Genomic DNA, 18,355 nt, shown 5'->3' with positions numbered 1-18,355 from the left:
ATAAAAGTACTTTAAAACTGAGATATATGTAATGGAGATAATGTGTTACGTCAAATCTACAAATTAAAACATACAGGGACTTCATATGACCATGAAATGTCACACCAAACACACATTATATATTTTTTAAATGTTATTTTTGTATACTTCTACAAGACAAATTCATTGAAAATCGAATATATTTAATGGTTTCATTCAGGAAGGCAAAACACAATTTTCCACTTAGTTTTCCCTTCCATGATTCACATCACTACAAGCCCACACAGTCAAGAAACCATATCTTTAAATGTAGACATCAAAGACAGAATTCAGAAAAACCTTCTTAACATTCTTCTGCTCTCCTTTTCCTCTCTTCGTATAACATAAAAGCACACTTTTTTTTCCAATTAAAGCAATGTCATAGTTCAAGATATGGCTAAATACAATACAGATGTTATACAGTGGGAGGGTTAAATAATTGTTAGGACGAAAACCTGTAAAATAAAAATCCTAAAAGCAAAGACAACCTGCAGTTAAGTCTGTGCTTCTATTCCACGGCCAAGGCCATTTTTATATTTAAATATATTTTTCTTCTCAATATGTAAAATAACCAAAAAATGGCTTCAGAAAAAGTCCAATTTAACAACATTTGACAGATAAATTGCAGTAAAAACTGAATAAATGCATACACACAACACATAGGATTGCAGTGAGACACAACATAAATATTTCCATGCTTTCCCCCACAAGCTGTAACAGCAGCACACACACACACACACACACACACACACACACACACACACACACACACACACACACACCCACGTGCACACACAAAGTATACGCAGACGCAAACTTTAAATAGGAGTTTGTTTGGTATTTTGTATCGACCGGAGCCAAATATGAAAGCACTGTGGTGTATTACATATAATTCAGATTACGCACCTGCAAACAAATGTCATTATTAATCAAGCTTATATGATTTTGGCACAATTAAAGCAGAATTTGTTTACACTCTCCGGCATGTCAAGCCAAATAGTGACCTGTTGTGACCTGTTTTCCTTCTTATTCTACTCCTTTTCTCCTCATTTGGACCTCTTGATCTCTCCCTCTTCATTTATTTGCTGAGGTATTTGGCCACAGCGCTATAGGCCTCCAGGATCTCTGAGTCTACGGGGCAAGTGTGGTGAAACACATCCTCTTTGTAGGCATGTTCCAGGTAACGTGTGAGACCCTTTAGCTCTGCAGGTATGGTAAAATTACGGTACTCCTTACACACCACCTGAGGAGGGAAGCAAAGGTTTTAAGATTGCTTTATTGGTACACTGACGGATTGATTACGTGTTTGCTCTCAAACTCGTTTTCGTCCCACCTTGACAATGTGGAGTTTGGGCAGCAAGTTGCAGTCGGCCAGAGTGAGGGAATCGCCGTCCAGGTAGTGGCGTTTGGACTCAGTGACGTCAGGGTCTTTGTCCAGCTCGTAAGGGAGCGGAGTCATCAGGTACAGGTTCAGTTTGACCAAAGTCATCAGGAAATTCTTCTCTAACCCTGAAAGAGAGTTCATAGTGATAGAAAAAGATTCAATTAAAGGTTTTCATATAGACAGACCTTTGTGGCGTATGAATCTCCAAAACAAGATGAGGGACACACGTCCATTTCAACTTGTGTTATTGTGTACACATCTACCAGACTCACAACTGCAGCAGTATGCACTCTCAATTTCTCTACAAATACCTGACAAATATTACTACATAACTACAGATTTCCTGGCCAGTTTGCTTCACTTATCCTCTCACAGTTTGCGGGAAAAACTGTAAATTGAATTGTCATGGGGAAATGTCCAACTAAAGCCCTTACTATCATTTAAACCGGGGTTGGGATTCTTGATATAGGCTGAGAACTTCCTGAAGATGTCCTCGCCGGCTCCGTTAGACTCTTTGTATCGACAGCACAGTTTTGGATACCTGCCATTGAAGAAATGAAAAGAGTAAATGTAGGTTTGTGAACAGTAAATGAGTAAAGATGTGTGACGTGTAACATGGATGGACTCCACTCACGTTGGTGGGGCCAAGATCTCCTCCAGGAACTCTTCAATCTTGTTTGTGTCTGTTTTGACCTCGTCATTGTAGATGATAAAGGGCAGCTGAGAGCCTGGGGCCAAAGTCTTGAGGACATCAGCGGCCCTGTGACACAACAGCAGATGACAAACGAGGGTTATGCTGCGCTCTTATCAGTCCAATCTTCTGTCAGTCAGGATCTGAGGATCTAAACTGATTAGCTCTACATCTGTAGCAGACCTGACAGAAACTAAGCAGGTTTAAGAGCGTTCTGTTCCTCTTTCTGTCATGTCGACAGAAATAAAGCATATTGAGAAAAAAGTAAAGAAATTTTTAAACAAACAAAATTGAACTTTTATCTCAAATTTTTTCTCGTAAGACACAACATGGTGATGGTCTGTAAAATACAACCAAATGCAACGCAGGGGTTTTAGTTGAGTTTGTGTCGTTGTTGTTGTTGTTGAATGTGATTGCAAAATGTCGTCTTACTTCCTCGTGTCCACAGTTGACAGAGTGAAGTTGGCCCCCTTTAACCAGAGAATCATGAAGAGCCTCTGACAGAACGGACAGTTTCCCACACTCTGAGCGTCAATGCTGGCCTGACACACACACACACACACACACACACAGAGACAGAGCAGAGAGAAAAGTGTTAAAATTACAGTATATTTCAATATAACTGCACAAATAAGCCCCATTTCTTCTATCATACCGTATATAAGTCATATTTTCTATCTTGAATTTCGGATCTCATTAATCAAACTTAAGGTTAATTGTGGGTTTTAGTTTAGGCTTATTTAAAATCTTTTTTAAACCCAACATCTGTTTGATTCTTGTTATTGAGAATGCAGTTAAGAAAAAGACAAGGCAATATTTTCTGCTTATTTGTTTTTGCAAATGAGCTCTTCCATGTTTAAGCTCCCACACTGGGTTCATGCTTCTGTCTTTGAAGATCATTGGGTCACGCTCCCTGGTGATTACAACTAACATTACAGCGGAAATCCGACACCAAGAGGTTGACTTATTGTTTGTGTGGGTGCGTGTGTGTGTGTGTACATGTACGTGTACATGTGTGTGTGTGTGTGTGCCCTGCTTTGCTCCACTAAACCAAAAATGTCAAACAATGGGCTGCTTTGGATAAACTGCTATGTAAGTGATATAATGTAGACGTGTCTGTTCTGTAGTATATGTTGTACTCCTGCCTGGTGTCACTGAGTCACCTGGCATGTGTGGAAGCCTTGGTATTTTTCAAAGAGCAGATCCCAGCTCTGCAAAATGGGCAGGTCTCTATCCAGTTTCTACTTCTCACCGCAGGTTCTCACCAATGATAATGGCCACAGATTACAATGGATTCATTCACTATTACTACTGTCACCTGTACAGTCTCACCGCTTGAGTGGAGAATAGTGAATCTGCTGTAAGACACCTGGAGCTTTTGATTTACTGTATAACAGAAGTAAAAACCATTTCAAATAGCAGCTCTGTAAAGGATAGTTTGAGTAGAAATGTACATTTTGTGATGAATCTCTTTATATGTATATTAGACACTGCAACAATGCATTCAGCACATTCAAATGAAAAAGCACATCCTCAACTCAATATGGGCTCTTGAGCTCTTGTGTGTGTGCGATAATCAATCACGCAGTTAAGCATAAACCACTTTGGGTTTCTATACAATAATTAGAATAACACTTCTGAGTTTTTAAGGTGGATTCTTAAGGAGGTGTTAGTGGATATGAGTCAGACAATTATAGTGGGTCATACCTTTATGAAGAGTTCAATCTTCGGGGCCTCAGCCATCTTCCTGCCTTCCTTCCCTCCTTCCTTCTCTCTCTCTCTCGCTCTACTTCTTTATTTTCCTCTGACTGAACCAAAAAATACTGTGTCGCTGTTAGAGGAAGAACAAAGCAGAGATTAGAAAACTGTGATTATACACCACTTCACATTCATTTTCGTATACACACACACAAACACACACGCACTGAATCTCTCAGTGCAAGCGTCATTCTCTTCACATGAAACAGAGACATGTATTATTGATAGATACTCACAGTGGTGGTCGAGGTCTTCTTTGGATGCAACAACACTAAAAATCCTTTTTTTCCACCCCTCCCTGTCTTCTCTCTCTCTCTCTCTTACTCTCTGCTTAGGTGTGTGTGTGTGTGTTGTGCGTCTCTCACCACACCTGTCAGGCTGTGATATTCAGCCCACGCCCCCTCCAGCATGACCAGTCAGACCAGCAAATCTGGATCGGCCTTCCAGCATTTTCTCGAGTAGCCGTCACAAAGCTGCTCTGCTCTCCAACACTGCAACGCTGTCGTCGCTGTATGAAATGACTCAAAAGTTCCAATGCAAATCTAGAGCTAATAACACAAGATGCTTTGTGCTATTTTCCATGGTGATAGATTTATTGTCAATCTGTTGTACTGATTGAATCGGGTTTATGCAGGCGTCCCTAATGATGTGTGACGTAATGCTTCATCTCGTAAAAACACAACATAAACATATTAGATATGTAAATGTTTGACAGCATAGAATCATGGCAATTAAATGGTAAACTACATGTATCTATAAACCAACCCAGGTCATTCTTCCGCATATAAAGATATAAAAACTCTTTTTTCTTCTAACTATATGGCACAATCACTAATGTAAGTCACTTTACTGACATCACCTGCTTCCTTCCAGCTCTCTCTCTTTCTCTCTCTCTCTCTCCCTCTCTCTCTCTCTCAGTCTGTCTCTCCCTCTCTCTCTCTCTCTCTCTCTCTCTCTCTCTCCCTCTCTCTCTCTCTCTCTTGCTCTCAGTCTTCCTTGTTTCCGATCCTGCCCTCATCATTAGGCATCAGGCATTCCACATGTTTGCTTTGAACACATCCATACCACCAACTTTCACCTGCTGATCAGCATTCATGTCTGACAGAAAATGCTCTCACCTGCCAGGCATTCGGCGAGGAAGTGGAGGTTTCTGTGAGGAGGGGACAGCGAGAGAGGGAGCGAGAGAGAGAGAGAGAGAGGGAGAGAGAGAGACAGAGAGAGGGGGGGAGAGAGAGGGGGAGAGAGAGAGAGGGCGAGAGAGAGAGAGGTGGCAAGAAACACCTCAAGCTGACAAAGACGGGCGAGAGGAGACAAAAAGAGGATTCGGTGGAGAGAATACACACATTTCATTGGAGGGAGTGAGAGGGAGAAATGGATTATATGTAAAGGGTGTGATGAGCACGTCATCTATGACTTTGTGCTGTGGAATCTAAATGTTAGCATTTGAAGTTCAATTAAAGCAATTTGCTCATCATGTTTGGGATCTTGCCAAAAGTGTTCAGATAATCACGGCCCAAAGCATCCTAGGTGAAAGCTGAAGGAAACAACATAAAGTGACAAATCCAACAGTTTCTCTATAGACACAGTGAGACAAGTAGGAATTTGCTGATGATCTAAAGCTCACGGGTGGCTATTGTGTGAAGCAAGCACACAACAATCCTACAAGCGTGTGTGACTGTGTTTGGAAGTTTCATCCAAAATATCAAGTAGCTTCACTAGCTTCCTTTGAGAAATCTTTAAATAGAATGAAAAACATGGCAACATTTTCTTCTTCTTTGTAATAGATGACACACATAAAAACAAACAGGTTCCTTCTATCACTTCTGTATAACACTGACCTCTAGTGGTCTATACGACTACTACATATTACATTAGTTCAACACCAGTGTTTTTGACATGCGTATACAGAAGCTGAAGCACGTTAGCATGCAGCGCATTTACAAAGATCATCGGACTGTTTGTTTTCTGCTCACAAACATGTTCAATTCATCTCAATGTAAAGGTAATGTGAGATAAGGAAGCACAGTTGTAATCTAACACCAGAAACTGCGACCAGATACTGTGACAAAGCCATTTCCTTCCCTGTTTGTGCAAAGCGGAACATATGTAAGAACCCAAACACGTGCATACTGACCTATACAAATTATACTGCATGGATCAGGGATACTCAAACTGTGGTACACGTATCACTTTGGGTACATTATACCCTTGAAATTGTTACAGTAGAGATCTATGACTGTTTGATTCACAAATATAATGTTTGCTATCATGAAAACTTGACATTTTCATAGTTTTTAATACTGTGGTTGTTGTTGACCACAGCAGAACCTAACATACTGTTCACATCTGGTCTACATGTCAGCAGCTTGTGCGGTGAAGTGTGAAGATTTTCTGTGATTAATTCTTAGAACTGAATTCTAAGAGGCTGTGAGGAACCTCGACATAGACCAAGCAGCTGTCAATCAACTTATTCACCTCTGTGTACATTTCTTTACCTGGTGGACTCTCGTACTACAATGAAGCCCGAATAAAGTGAAATCCTGTTTTAGGATTCTACACATTTTTCTTTAGTTGTAATAGACAGCAGCAGTATTTACTTTATTTACATGCAGTTGTTTACTGGCAATAACACACAGTATAACTGCTCAAATAGTATATTTTTGTGCGGAATACATTCTTTAAAGCTGCCACTTTCACACACACACACACACACACACAAACTGTCTCTTCAAGTTCCTTCAACTTTCAATTCACTTTAAAATCTCTAAGAAAGTGTAGGAAATGGACACATATCATTTGAAGAATGACTCTCAACATGAGTCACATCTGAATACGATCCCTCATTTCTCACACACACCTATCTTACTCATTTATGATGATACTTCGCATCTCGGGCAGAGAGTTGTAGAAGCAGTATCGTATAATTCATCATCATACAGTTTTCAAACCAACGAGGAAGAAGCACTGATGATTTATGGTTGCATGACCACATTTGTGTGACCCCGTGTCCTTTAAAAAAAAAAAATGATCTCCACACTTCCTCTTTCCACATCATTTCGCAGTTGCAGGCAGTACCATGACACATTTCCTCATTCTAAGCGTGTGTTACGGAATGTGGGGCTGAGTAGCTGACAGATCAGCAGCCGCATTATCACCATGCTTACTGCAGTAGAAAGCGGGAATAAGAGAAGATGGGGCTGGGATCCGAGCATTTGGTGCAGAGTTCACAGCACACTCGGCAATCTGTCAGGAAGCCACACCTCGGCGCCCTTATAACGTGATGTGGTCTTTAAAGAGTCTAAGCTGAACTTATTCCTCCCCATCACTAGGGACCAACATGGTATCAGTGGTGAGAGGAGAGGGAGCACTGACAGCAGCTCATCTTTTGATCAGGTCAGTATTGTGTGTGTGTGTGTGTGTGTGTGTGCGCGTGTGTGTGTTCTTCTGCAAGGTTTTTTATGAGGTACATTTTTTAACTTGTGTGATCTAGAAATGTGTTCTTTTGATATCGCCTAGTAAAGGATGAAGGTCTCTACACTGTTGTGCGGTTTCTAACGGCAGAAATGTCAGGAGAAGCATGAACCTCTTACCACATCCTGATTAGGATACATCAATCACCCCCTCATGCCTAGGCTCATTAAATAACTATAGAAGTAATCACTTTGTATCAAACACATAGTAAGAATTATAAGATTCTGAAAAGAATGAATAATGGGACTTTTGTGAAATGTCGGATTAGAGACCTTTCAGCTAGGATCTTTGCTTCATGTGGTCAGGTGTCACTTCAGGTCTATTTCTGTAGGCAGGGAGACGGTTATGGCTTCTTGTGCGGCGCCTCAGTTTGGCCCCCTGCACCAGCAGACGAGAGCAAAACTCTGCCAGGTCACAGTGCAATTGAAAAGCTTTTGTTTCTGGGGTTATTTTCACAGGGTTCACCAATGGCTACAATTTCAGAGCAATAGATATGTGCAATAATGTCAGGTATGTATAGGTTTATCTTTTATTCCCTGTCATGCACACATACAAAGACAGAAACTTTGCCTAAGTGATTACATTTTAATTTGGCTTTTGCTCAACTGTTTTGAATTTTGTGTATTTCTTTACATTTCTTAGCCTGGTAATGAAAATACATTATGAACTTGTTAGAATTTTTTTTTCTGGTGACTGTTTAGGTTTAGTGATCCAGTAGCGAATTGTAATTATGAAGACAGCCTTTGGCCTCTCTTGGTGAAACTGGTCCTGCGGTTATCAGTTGAAACAGAAGTTCTGATGGAGCCTTTTTATCATCACACACCTTCCTTCTCTAATTTGGAGAAAAGCTACTATACCTTTTTACTCTCACAATCCCACTGATCAATCGTTCTGTGACAGGGCTGTGATGACACTAAAGTGACCTGTCTCAACTCAATGAAGCGCTTCGTCCTCTCTTCTGTATTGCTACTCTTCCTCCTCGGCGGATGGCTGAGGGAAATCCAGGATCTCAAAGCCGTGACTCTCTCCCCCTTCTGTCATAAGAATGACATTCGGCAGAGCGCCCATAGAAATGTGACCGTCCTGCTGTGGCACTGGCCGTTTGGCTTTCCTAACAGCCTAGACGGTGACGTGTGCTGGGATCTCTATCACATCCCCCGATGTCATCTGGTGGTGCAGCATTCCTTCTATAACACAGCTGACGTGGTCGTGTTCCATAACAGGGAGCTGGTGAGGGGCCACCAGAAGCTGCCCCTTCACCTGCCCCGGCCTCCAGGTCAGAGATGGGCCTGGATGTCCCTAGAGTCCCCTGAACACAACGGTAACCTACAGCAATACGCAAACATCTTTAACCTCACCATCACCTTCAGGAGGGACGCCGATATCAGCATCCCGTACGGCGAGCTGCTGCCAAGGAGGGACGGAGAAGATGAGCAAGGAAGCGAGGTCGCCGCTCCTCAGAATAAGACGGCTTTGGTTTGCTGGGTGATAAGCAACTACAGGAAGCGACAAAAGAGAAGCCAAGTCTACAAACAGCTGCGTGCCATTATTCCCGTGAAGTTGTACGGGCATTGGTCAAGGAGACCCCTGTCACCCAAAGCCCTCTTACCCACAATCTCTAACTGCTACTTCTATTTGGCGTTTGAGAACTCGGTCACTAAAGATTACATCACAGAGAAGCTGTGGAGAAACTCTTACGGAGGCGGGGCGGTGCCCATCGTCCTGGGAGCGTCGCTGAGCGACTACAAAGCAGTGGCCCCGCCCAGGTCCTTCATCCACGTTGATGAGTTTGCGACCATAAAGGCCTTGGGGGAACATCTCAAACACTTGGCAGAGGACAAGAAGCGCTACGATGAGTATTTCAGGTGGAAGCAGTTGTGGAGGGTGAAGCTCCTCGCAGACTGGAGGGAGAGACTCTGTAGGGTTTGCTCCCAGTACAACACGTTACCTCAGTACAAAGTCTATGCTGACCTGGAAGCCTGGGTCAGCGCCCCAAACTCCAAGTGGGTTTGATTTTAACTGTAGTGGCCAGTTAATCACTGGGTTTTACACCACATTCAGTTCTGAAATCTAAGACTGATAGGATGACCTCACTGTCTGTGATCACACATCTACAACACCATTCTTTAGTTTGTTAAACATTTTCCGTTTCACATTTGTGTTTCTGTCAGTTTGTGCAATTAATTCTAACACAAACAAAATAAGAATCACAAATGATGCTGAACCAATAACTGACAGTCTGTGGCCATACCATTGACACATTACAGTAGACTGACAGGAAACAAACCTCAAAAGACCCAACAATTCGCCGTTTGCAATGTATGATTTTTTTTGAATGTGTACATTAAGTCATTGTTGAAATTCAAAAGGTCAGATTTTTTTATATCCACATAGATATTATTTGGAGTTGTGAAATGTGTAATCACCATATGATAATTGTGGACAAATTAATCTTTGGGGTTGGATACTGGCAAAAGTAAGCCTGTGTGAAATCTTAAATGCATTAAAGCCATACAATAAAGCATGTTTCTGTACAGGGACCGGGCCTTTGGTGGACTAATTTTAATATATATATATATATAATTTAGTTTAGTGTGGTAGTTTGTGAATGCAGCCCTCGCGGTGTCAGAACCCTGAGGCTGGCTGAACTCAACAAGGTGATCTGCTGTTATGAATCATTGAAACCCTCCCAAAATTCTTGGGATTTACTTCTGTGATGAAAAAAATGTCATATGCAAATCCCTCAACAACAAAACTCGACAGACATTTGATGTGCAAAAAACATTTTACTGAGAAATCAAGAAATCAGCATATATACAGACAGACAGTTTCAGGGTGGAAAAGGTGGACGTTTCTCAGACTAAACAGTTTCAGGTGAAAACATTTCAGGGTCTCTCAACATTTCAATAAATTATAATTTACAAATTGGTGAGTGGAGGAAGTGTCACCTGAAATAAGGAGGTGTAACAGTTATGGCTCAAACCAGTAAGTCGGTAAACTTACTGCTATATAAAATTACTCACTTCAGGCAAAAGTGTCTGGGCGGTCAATAATACTGCAGTATCTCTGATCAGAAAAGTGTGATGATGGATTGTTCCAATGTGACACTTAAGGATTTTGCTGTTAATTTCACGGCTGCTTTGGCATTTTGACAACAATAATATATCATATAAAGCTGTTGGCGGCGGAAAACAGCGTAAGCATCATTTCCCAAAATCAAATCACCCAAAACCATTTGAAATATTATATTAGGCATTAAGAAATATTCAAAATGACATAAAATACAAAATACTATGAAATAGTATTTTGTAAGAATTTCTTTCCACCGAGCACCCAGTGTTGATTTTTAAATCAAGCGTAAACAATACATAAAGATAAAATTACTTAAAAATTTCAAAACAAAAATATTTTTTTGGCTCTTCTAGCTCGTTTGTTCACCATTATCCAGACAATGTTAAACTTTCCGGTGAAGGCACAAATTGCACGTCATTTAGCTCCTCCCCTCAATATACTGCTTTGTAACACTGTAGGTCAAAGTTTGTTAATGGATTTGTACGGTATATGGGACATTCAAGCAGAGAAACAGGGTTAGTGTCAAACATGACAAAACCACTTTGTGCAAAATCACAACACCCTTCATTTACATCTTTTAAGCTGGCGGACAAGTCAAACATCCCAAAGCTGCTCCACAGAGAGGGAACACAGGAACCACGCATAGGAGTGACCAGGTTTTCATTGTGAACATTTCATTCATTCAAAAGGTCAAACACCAGTATAAACTCATTTGCAGACCCCGGTATATTGTAACAATCATCCAAATCAACTACTACTATTTCAAGTTCCTTTCCAGTAAGTTTACTTCACAATATGATAATATGCAGTGCAACTCTGCTAAAATTATTAAAGCTATAAATGTGCAACACCATCATTCCGTTACACTGTGGCACCAGTGGTACCTTAGCATTACAAGCTATGCTCAAAGCTCCTGTTTCCATGACACCAAGTGTTCCAATTTAGTTTTCTCTTGAGTTACACTTGCCAAAGCGGTTGGTGTGGACAGGTTTTGGACCGGTTTGCACAAGATGGCTGCAGGTTGTCACATATCAATAACGCAACAGGTTTGTTTCACAAATGGCACAGAACACTATGAATCTGAACCGTAGGGTTTCGATGCAGATCGTGTCTGTAGGAGTCTCATTAAGACTCAATAAGGCTGGAACCCTTAAGAGTCTCCTCGCTCAGAATGTTTCAATTCCCGGGATGTTTGAGCGTGTGACTAGCTCATCTCAAGCTTTGGAGTTTGGATCTTATAGATAGCTCAGTTGGGTGGAAGTGAGGATGCAATCTGTTATTCTGGTTGGGAACTACCTGAACACGCTTATCCAGTCAGGTGACTAACCAGTCCGGGGTGCAGGGTTTGCTTCAAGACGTCAGGCCTGTGGTGAAGTTGAGGCATGTACAGTGTAGGAGGACCCCCAGGGTAGCCGGGAGCGGGGTAGCCCTGGCCAGGAATGGGGGATGGGGCCATGTTCAGTGGGGAGGGACTCTGCTCGTAGTACTGGCCCTCACACTCTTCATCCAGGGGCAAGGCCAGGCGCTTGCCCTTCTGGCGCCGGTTACAAAACCACACACGTACCACCTGTGGGAAATAACACGCGTTACACACACAGACAACAACAAGAACACACGTTTACCCACTCATACACTGAAGGTGAAGAAGGATCTTGGGCCCATCTTACATCTCTCTCCAGCCCGAGGTCATCTGAGATGTGTGTGATCTCCTGCGTGTTTGGCTTGGGACACTTGATGAAGTAGGATTCCAGAGCAGAGCGCACCGCCCCCTCCAGGCTGGTCCTCCGCTTCCTCTTTCTGGTGTCAACAAACACCCGCTCGATCTTGTACATCTGAGAGATTCAAAGCATGTTATTATGACGTTGCACAATGCCGGGAACTTGTGAAGTAGCATTCTTGATAACCAAAAACATTCAATGCAGCGAGCACAGCTGAGGTCTGAAAGGTTAAGACCACTAGATGGCGTTGTTTTGTATTTCCCATGCTTCCCTATTTCCCTTACGCAAACCCATGGGAGACAGTGAGTCATATCCATTGCAAATCTGTTGGAAGTAGACTTACATCCTGAGGGTTGTCCGAGGTCTCCGCTTCATTTAGCCATCTCTGAAGAAGAGGCTTCAGCTTGCACATGTTCTTGAAGCTCAGCTGGAGAGCCTCAAAACGGCATATGGTCGTCTGGCTGAACATCTTACCTGCACAAACAGTTAAGGGATCAGAAATCAGAGGTCAGATTGAGTAAGTTCTGAACGTTCAAGTCAAATTGACAGCTGAAGGTCAGAATTTCAACTGAAGATTTTCTCAGAATGCAAGTCTTGAGTCTTAAGATCTTCATAAGTCTTGTGACTGCGGAAAACACCAATAACCTTTGCAACTTAAATGTGATTGAAAGAGGCAACTTAAACGGTCCATTGAGCGGGTCATGACTAGCCATTCTTTAAGTGTAAACCAGAGTGTGTTTGTCTCCATATGACCCAGTCTTACCGTAAAGGTTCCCCAGGGCGAGACCAACATCTGCCTGTGTGAAGCCCAAGGTGATGCGTTTGTGCTTCAGCTCCTTGGCGAACTGCTCGAGCTCCTCAGTGGAAAGTGTCTCCTGAAAGATGAAAAATACATAAGATGGTCCATCCAATTATCATCCCCTACATTTTGACTTAACCTTACTTCAAACGAAGAAGGCGTATGCAGGTGCGGTCTTACCTCCTCGGAGTCGCTGCATCCCCCGCTGGAGGAGCCGCTGCTTCGCGCAGAGGAGGTCGGGTTCTGCGTCTGGGGCCCGCTGGTGGTTTGGGCTGAAGTCCCGCTGAAGAACGCGCTCCCCTGCAGCCCGTTACCGGGGGGTGACGGGGACATGGAGGGCGAGGACGCGGAGGATGTAGATGGGTTGTTTGGGTTGTTATTGCCGGGCGTTGTCATGTGGCTGAGGCCGGGCCAGAAGGTCGGGGTCCAGGGCGTGGAGTAGTAAACTCCGTGGGGCATGGAGGCGGAGGCCTGCGCCGTCAGGTACTGCTGCGCCTTCATCTCCGCGGTGTAGTCGATGCCAGGATCCTTCTCCGCCTTGATTTCTGGCATCTTAATATGCTCCCGAGTATCGGCTATGGGGGGGCTGAGGTTGATCGGTTGGGTGGCCGGCGTGACCCCGGCCACCTGGCCAGTGTACTCCGGTGCGGCGAAGGGGTACCAGTGTTTAGGTTGTCCGAAATCTCCCACCTGCATGTCGCCTGCGCCCCGGTAGTCGCCGCTGACGGGTGGGAACGGGAAAAAGGTCTGCGCGGGGGCCGCCGTGATTCCCCCATAAGCGGGCTTGTTGTACAGCAGGCTCGGGTCCGGCAGGACGCCGTGAGGGAGCTGCAGGGACGCGGCGTTGGCAGAGACGTCCGGACCCATGTTGTGTCCGCAGAGGTTCGCTCGGCTGAAATCGTAAGGCCGAGAGTTGCAGTCCGAGACTGGAGTCAGAGATCGCTCAGACATTCTCCAGGCGGTGTGTGAGCCAAACTCCAGAGTGAAAACAGTGGGCCACTAAATGTTAAACGTCGCAGATGGTTGTTCTCAAACCAGCATGTCTGATCTGAGTTGGTCTGGTCCGGGTTAGTGGGGTAGCTCTGGGTCTAGATCAACATATCAGTCCATGAGGTCGTCTGCACCTCCTCCACTCTGCTCACCTTCAAGCTCAAATGCTCTTCTGTTCCCCGGCTCCTGCAGATCAGGGCAGAGGGTGGTGGAGATCATCTGATCTCCTCGCCTATTGGCTGCCACAGACAATTGCAAACAGCTGATAGTGAATTTGTGAATGACCTTGATTCTTCCCAAAGTAGTAGGCGGGACTTTCGGTCTGTTTGAGAATCGCCATCGAACTTTTGTTTTCTCCCCCGAACTGCAACGCATACTCTTCACACTGGAACATATCTACACTTCACCATTTCAAAGTGTTTAGAGGAAAAGTCACCTGGAATATTTATCAGGCATATTTACATTGCTAAGCAGGCACGGGTCTCCTATAAAACATGACTGTAACAGTATAACCTCATACATACATCAGAATACTCTGATTGTACTGTTTGTTGAGATCATTCCACCTTAAACTGATGGCTTTGATATGAAAACCGTGATCGAATTCAATTTTAATCACCAAGCCTTAAACCAACAAATGGCTGAGAGTATCTGGAGTAATTATCCTTCAACTCACCAAATAAATACATTGAGTCATGTTTTATTTAGAACTTAAAACCGAGTAGAAGAATCTTATGGCTTAATTAAAATTTTTCATTTAAATATATTGAGCTACAGCTCATAAAATAGTCTTATTAAAACGATAACGATGGTTTTTAAATTGGACATTTATAAAGTGAGAGGCATTGCCTTGTTGTAAAAAGCTTGTTTGAGTTCAAATGGAAACATATTGAGCCTGGAGAGCTTTGAGAAAAGTGTTTCACAAATATCTGAGACAAACTGCACCGATGGGACAAAGACGGTGACGGGTCATTGCGAGATAACGTTAATTTATCTGGGTTTCTATTCTAACGGCTTAAAATGAGATGGGGTGATAGGGAGAATTTGGATATTTGTATAGTAACAATTTTTTTTTATATCGGTTACGGTGAGATTTTATTCTGGCAGTTGGATTTTGAGTTCCCGGGCAGATTTGCAATACAAGCAAACCGCAAAGGTGAGCAATAAACCCGAGCAGCATTCAGGTGAAGTCCATTCAGCCTTGATCGGTGTCCATTCAAAGGCATGGAGGGCCCGCGTACCGATGCAGATGCGCTCCCCCAGTGCGAGTCGTTGGCTGCAGATTGCGGCAGGAAGACGCACTGCGGGAAGGGAGGGGGGGCGCCATTGTGCGGCCTGGCCCCGGGGCACCCCGTGGTTCGCAGATCCCGAGTTGCGATGGTCGACCATTAGCTTCTTTTCAGATTGAAACAATAAGTCGCAACCCTTTGATTCCGCCCTGCACCACCCCCTCCTCTGGGACAAACACCAGGCCAGGCAAGTTTCACTCTGTAGTCTGCAGGTTCATGGAGGCCTAAAGGTGCCAAACAGGTCTAAGGACGCGAGGTTACTACAAATGTGAAGTAGTAATGAAGGAAAAATTAAAAATACCCCATTAGTAGTAAAGAGATCCAGATGTGAGCCCTTTATAGTATCAGTATCACTGTGAGCAGGGAGAAAGTTAATGATGCAATGATATCAGTCCGAGAGTTATGTTTAAAAAAGGTTTGTCTACCAAACTCTAGAAATCCTTAGTTTTGAAACATTTGAGGGAATTAAAAATTTCAACAATTAAAGGTTTGAATGTATTTTCTTAAACTGATATCTATGCACTTTCAGCTCAGCTGAGGGTTTTCATACTCACACAGTAACTCTACCAACATTCCCCTCTGCTACTACCTACAAGTTATGAGATCGATTTGTAATTTGTTTTACAGATAATTATATGTGGAAATAGCAGAAAGTAGTGTGTAACTGTGTTTCTGTTTTAGTGTGAGTAAACTGTAGCATAAACCTCATTCAGTCAAAGTTAATTCAGCTGGGAGGTTTATTCACTTAAACCTTGATTAATCATGTGTGATTGGTGAATAATCTAATTAAATTGTTGACATGTGTTCATTCTGTGTGCAGTAATCATGTTCTTCAAATTTGTCCTCATCACCCTGTAGTTATCTAACGACCTCATGTGATAACTTATGTAGGCGAGGCCCTTGTGGGGGGGGATCCGTCCTCTCTGTCCTCCCCCCAGAAGCATGTACAAGAGCCAGTCAATGGCTTAAAAGACATCAAACCACAACTATACAAGCTTTGTCCTGGGCCATGGACTTGGGGAGGACAATTGTCATGCAAAAGACAAACAGTGAGAGGGAGATAGAGAGAGAGAGAGGAGCAGACTCCAGGCAGGAGGGAAGAGGGGAGGGGGGGTTGCTCTTGAATAGCGCCAGTACAGTGAGGAGGAGATGGTGAGGAGGGGTCGAGCTGAAAAGGCCCCAGATGTCTCAGATCTTGTCTTTAGTTCTTTTGAGTGGCCTCTTCAAGACACCTCAGAGATCTGCTCTGCTCTCAGAGGGCAGCCACACAGTCCCACAGAGAACATGGCAGATGAAAGACCAGCAGCAGTGATGTGTGTGTGCGTGTATGTGTTGAAACCATTCTGACCGCACCAATGAAGCCTCCATCTTGCCTCACACCATCATCACACATCGTGCATTTACAGAAAATGTGACACAGATTCAGATGTGTCAATCACGACAGAGGCTCATTTTTGGTAATAGTGAAGTTTGTGGGAAACCCAAAATAGCTTTGATCTCGGAGCAGGGTGTTGGTACACTTCAGTGTGTGTGTGTGTCGAGTTGGTTTGGAAACTATCACCAATGGCAGTTAAGTCACTAAAACATGTATTCTCTCTCGCTCTCTTTCTTTCTCGATGCGTGACAGTGAATCCCAGATTAGCTCTCTAATCTCGCTGCACTCGCTGCCTTCAGAACGTGTCGGTATCACACACAGCGTTGACATGGTTACCAAATACATGTGGTTACCAAAACAAATTCCTTGTAAGTTAAAACCTACTTTGTAATAAAACTCTTCTGATTCTGATTCAAGCTCTCATCTACTTCATGGGAATCCCTAAACAAACAGATGAAAAATGAAAGAATATGAGACTCAGCCTCTTACTTTAAGCCTTCTTAAACAGTTTGATTAAGTAATAACAGCACATTCCCGACCCCGCCCCTCCTGTTGAGCACCACAATCGTCCCCCACAAACAAGTCTGATGGCTTTTTGATTTTCTCCCTCTCAGCTCTGCCTTTGACACCCACCTTCACACACCCTCCGCCCACCCAGGGGTTTTCATGTGGTGGCCATTGGCTGCCCCGCTTCCATCGCCCACCGGCACAATGGGCTTTAACGGCCCTCGGCTCAATGGGGACAGGACATCGAGCCACACACACACACACACACACACACACACACACACACACACACACACACACACACACACACACACACACACACACACACACACACACACACACACACACACACACACACACACACACACACACACACACACACACACACACACGCGTTTGAAAGCATTCTCGCTACCCCAGCCCCCTCATGCGTCCCAACACAGACACACACACACATACACATTCAGGGTGTAGCTGATTGTGTCCTGAAGGTAAAACAAGGTCAAACAGGATCAAGGATCAGCAAAACCAGACGGAATGTTAGGGACAGCATGAGATCTTTATCTGACCTATGGAGTCGATACAAAAAAACAAGACATTTAGTGATCAGTGTCAAAAAGTTTTTAATTTGCAACCCTGGTCCGCATGTACAAATATCTATAAAAGTGAACGCTCTCACTCTTTATGTACATTTTGCAGTTAAACTGGGGACCGGCGAGGAGGACATAAGGCCAGAAGGGAGGAGCCAGAGGACAATATGGGACGAGACACTTTCCACCGACACAACCAGCGTCTCTGTCCGTCTCCCATATGTGCAAACATACAGAGGCAGAGCAGAGATCAAACACTGAAACACAGTCAAACCATGCAGACAGACACCGTCCACTACTTCATTTCTATATAAACATATATTATGCGTACGTATTTCTATATCTTTTAAATCTATATGTGCTGTGTGTGTGTGATTAAAATTAAAAGCAGCAACACCCACGGTAATTTTTAATAAAGCAAAGAGTCGTGTTTAGAAGAGTATCGGTTCATATGTTCCGGGCATCTGTGTGGAATGTAGTTCAGCCACGAGCAATGCAAGCAGATCGCCTGATGATTACACCGGTTAGTCCACTTCAGTGTACAGGAGTGTGTGTGTGTGTGTGTATCACATTCTTTGGGAGATAGCTTTGGAAATCAGGCGAAAAAAGAAAGGAAAGTGCAAAGACAAAGCTTTCATTAGACTTTTACATTAAAAGAAAATGGATGTAAATACTCAAAAATCTATAAGTGAA

The 18,355-nt window shown here is 43.4% G+C and overlaps 3 protein-coding genes across 4 annotated transcripts; 1 reads left to right on the top strand and 2 right to left on the bottom strand.

The window, feature by feature from the left end:
* Window positions 1-165: 165 nt before the first annotated feature.
* Window positions 166-4,221, bottom strand: clic3 (chloride intracellular channel 3). The gene is made up of 8 exons (XM_076143340.1): window positions 4,088-4,221; window positions 3,801-3,924; window positions 2,526-2,635; window positions 2,037-2,162; window positions 1,837-1,943; window positions 1,352-1,527; window positions 763-1,261; window positions 166-729 (listed from the first exon to the last, which is right to left on the bottom strand). The coding sequence occupies exons 2-7, from the start codon at window positions 3,834-3,836 to the stop codon at window positions 1,097-1,099; spliced, it is 720 nt and encodes a 239-aa protein (XP_075999455.1). The 5' UTR covers window positions 3,837-3,924; window positions 4,088-4,221; the 3' UTR covers window positions 166-729; window positions 763-1,096.
* A 2,698-nt stretch (window positions 4,222-6,919) lies between these two features.
* Window positions 6,920-9,855, top strand: fut7 (fucosyltransferase 7 (alpha (1,3) fucosyltransferase)). 2 transcript variants are annotated; one of them, XM_076143348.1, is made up of 3 exons: window positions 6,920-7,244; window positions 7,781-7,832; window positions 8,223-9,855. In XM_076143348.1, the coding sequence occupies exon 3, from the start codon at window positions 8,259-8,261 to the stop codon at window positions 9,333-9,335; it is 1,077 nt and encodes a 358-aa protein (XP_075999463.1). In that variant the 5' UTR covers window positions 6,920-7,244; window positions 7,781-7,832; window positions 8,223-8,258; the 3' UTR covers window positions 9,336-9,855. The 2 variants fall into 2 exon arrangements, with proteins under 2 accessions (XP_075999463.1, XP_075999464.1); XM_076143349.1 differs by lacking the exon at window positions 7,781-7,832.
* A 1,410-nt stretch (window positions 9,856-11,265) lies between these two features.
* On the bottom strand, window positions 11,266-15,117 carry pou5f3 (POU domain, class 5, transcription factor 3). The gene is made up of 5 exons (XM_076143350.1): window positions 13,092-15,117; window positions 12,876-12,987; window positions 12,456-12,586; window positions 12,062-12,226; window positions 11,266-11,961 (listed from the first exon to the last, which is right to left on the bottom strand). The coding sequence occupies exons 1-5, from the start codon at window positions 13,860-13,862 to the stop codon at window positions 11,701-11,703; spliced, it is 1,440 nt and encodes a 479-aa protein (XP_075999465.1). The 5' UTR covers window positions 13,863-15,117; the 3' UTR covers window positions 11,266-11,700.
* Window positions 15,118-18,355: the final 3,238 nt, after the last annotated feature.

This window comes from Genypterus blacodes, unplaced genomic scaffold (genome assembly GCF_046128005.1).
Source record: "Genypterus blacodes isolate CSIRO-AG114 ecotype Tasmania unplaced genomic scaffold, CSIRO-AGI_Gbla_v1 ptg000023l_1, whole genome shotgun sequence".
Classification (NCBI taxonomy): Eukaryota; Metazoa; Chordata; class Actinopteri; order Ophidiiformes; family Ophidiidae; genus Genypterus; species Genypterus blacodes.
The sequence above is the reverse complement of the archived record's forward strand: the minus strand, read 5'-3'. Positions and strand labels throughout refer to the sequence as shown.

Excerpts from the sequence above, each read along its gene's own strand:
- fut7 (XM_076143349.1), top strand. The coding sequence starts at position 8,259 with ATGAAGCGCTTCGTCCTCTCTTCTGTATTGCTACTCTTCCTCCTCGGC.
- pou5f3 (XM_076143350.1), bottom strand. The coding sequence starts at position 13,862 with ATGTCTGAGCGATCTCTGACTCCAGTCTCGGACTGCAACTCTCGGCCT. Across the intron at positions 12,988-13,091 it reads GATGCAGCGACTCCGAGGAG|GAGACACTTTCCACTGAGGA; the intron begins GTAAGACCGCAC and ends TTCATCTTTCAG. Across the intron at positions 12,227-12,455 it reads CCTCGGACAACCCTCAGGAT|ATGTACAAGATCGAGCGGGT; the intron begins GTAAGTCTACTT and ends TGAATCTCTCAG.
- clic3 (XM_076143340.1), bottom strand. The coding sequence starts at position 3,836 with ATGGCTGAGGCCCCGAAGATTGAACTCTTCATAAAG. Across the intron at positions 2,636-3,800 it reads AGATTGAACTCTTCATAAAG|GCCAGCATTGACGCTCAGAG; the intron begins GTATGACCCACT and ends TGTGTGTGTCAG. Across the intron at positions 1,528-1,836 it reads CAACCCCGGTTTAAATGATA|GGTTAGAGAAGAATTTCCTG; the intron begins GTAAGGGCTTTA and ends ACTCTCTTTCAG.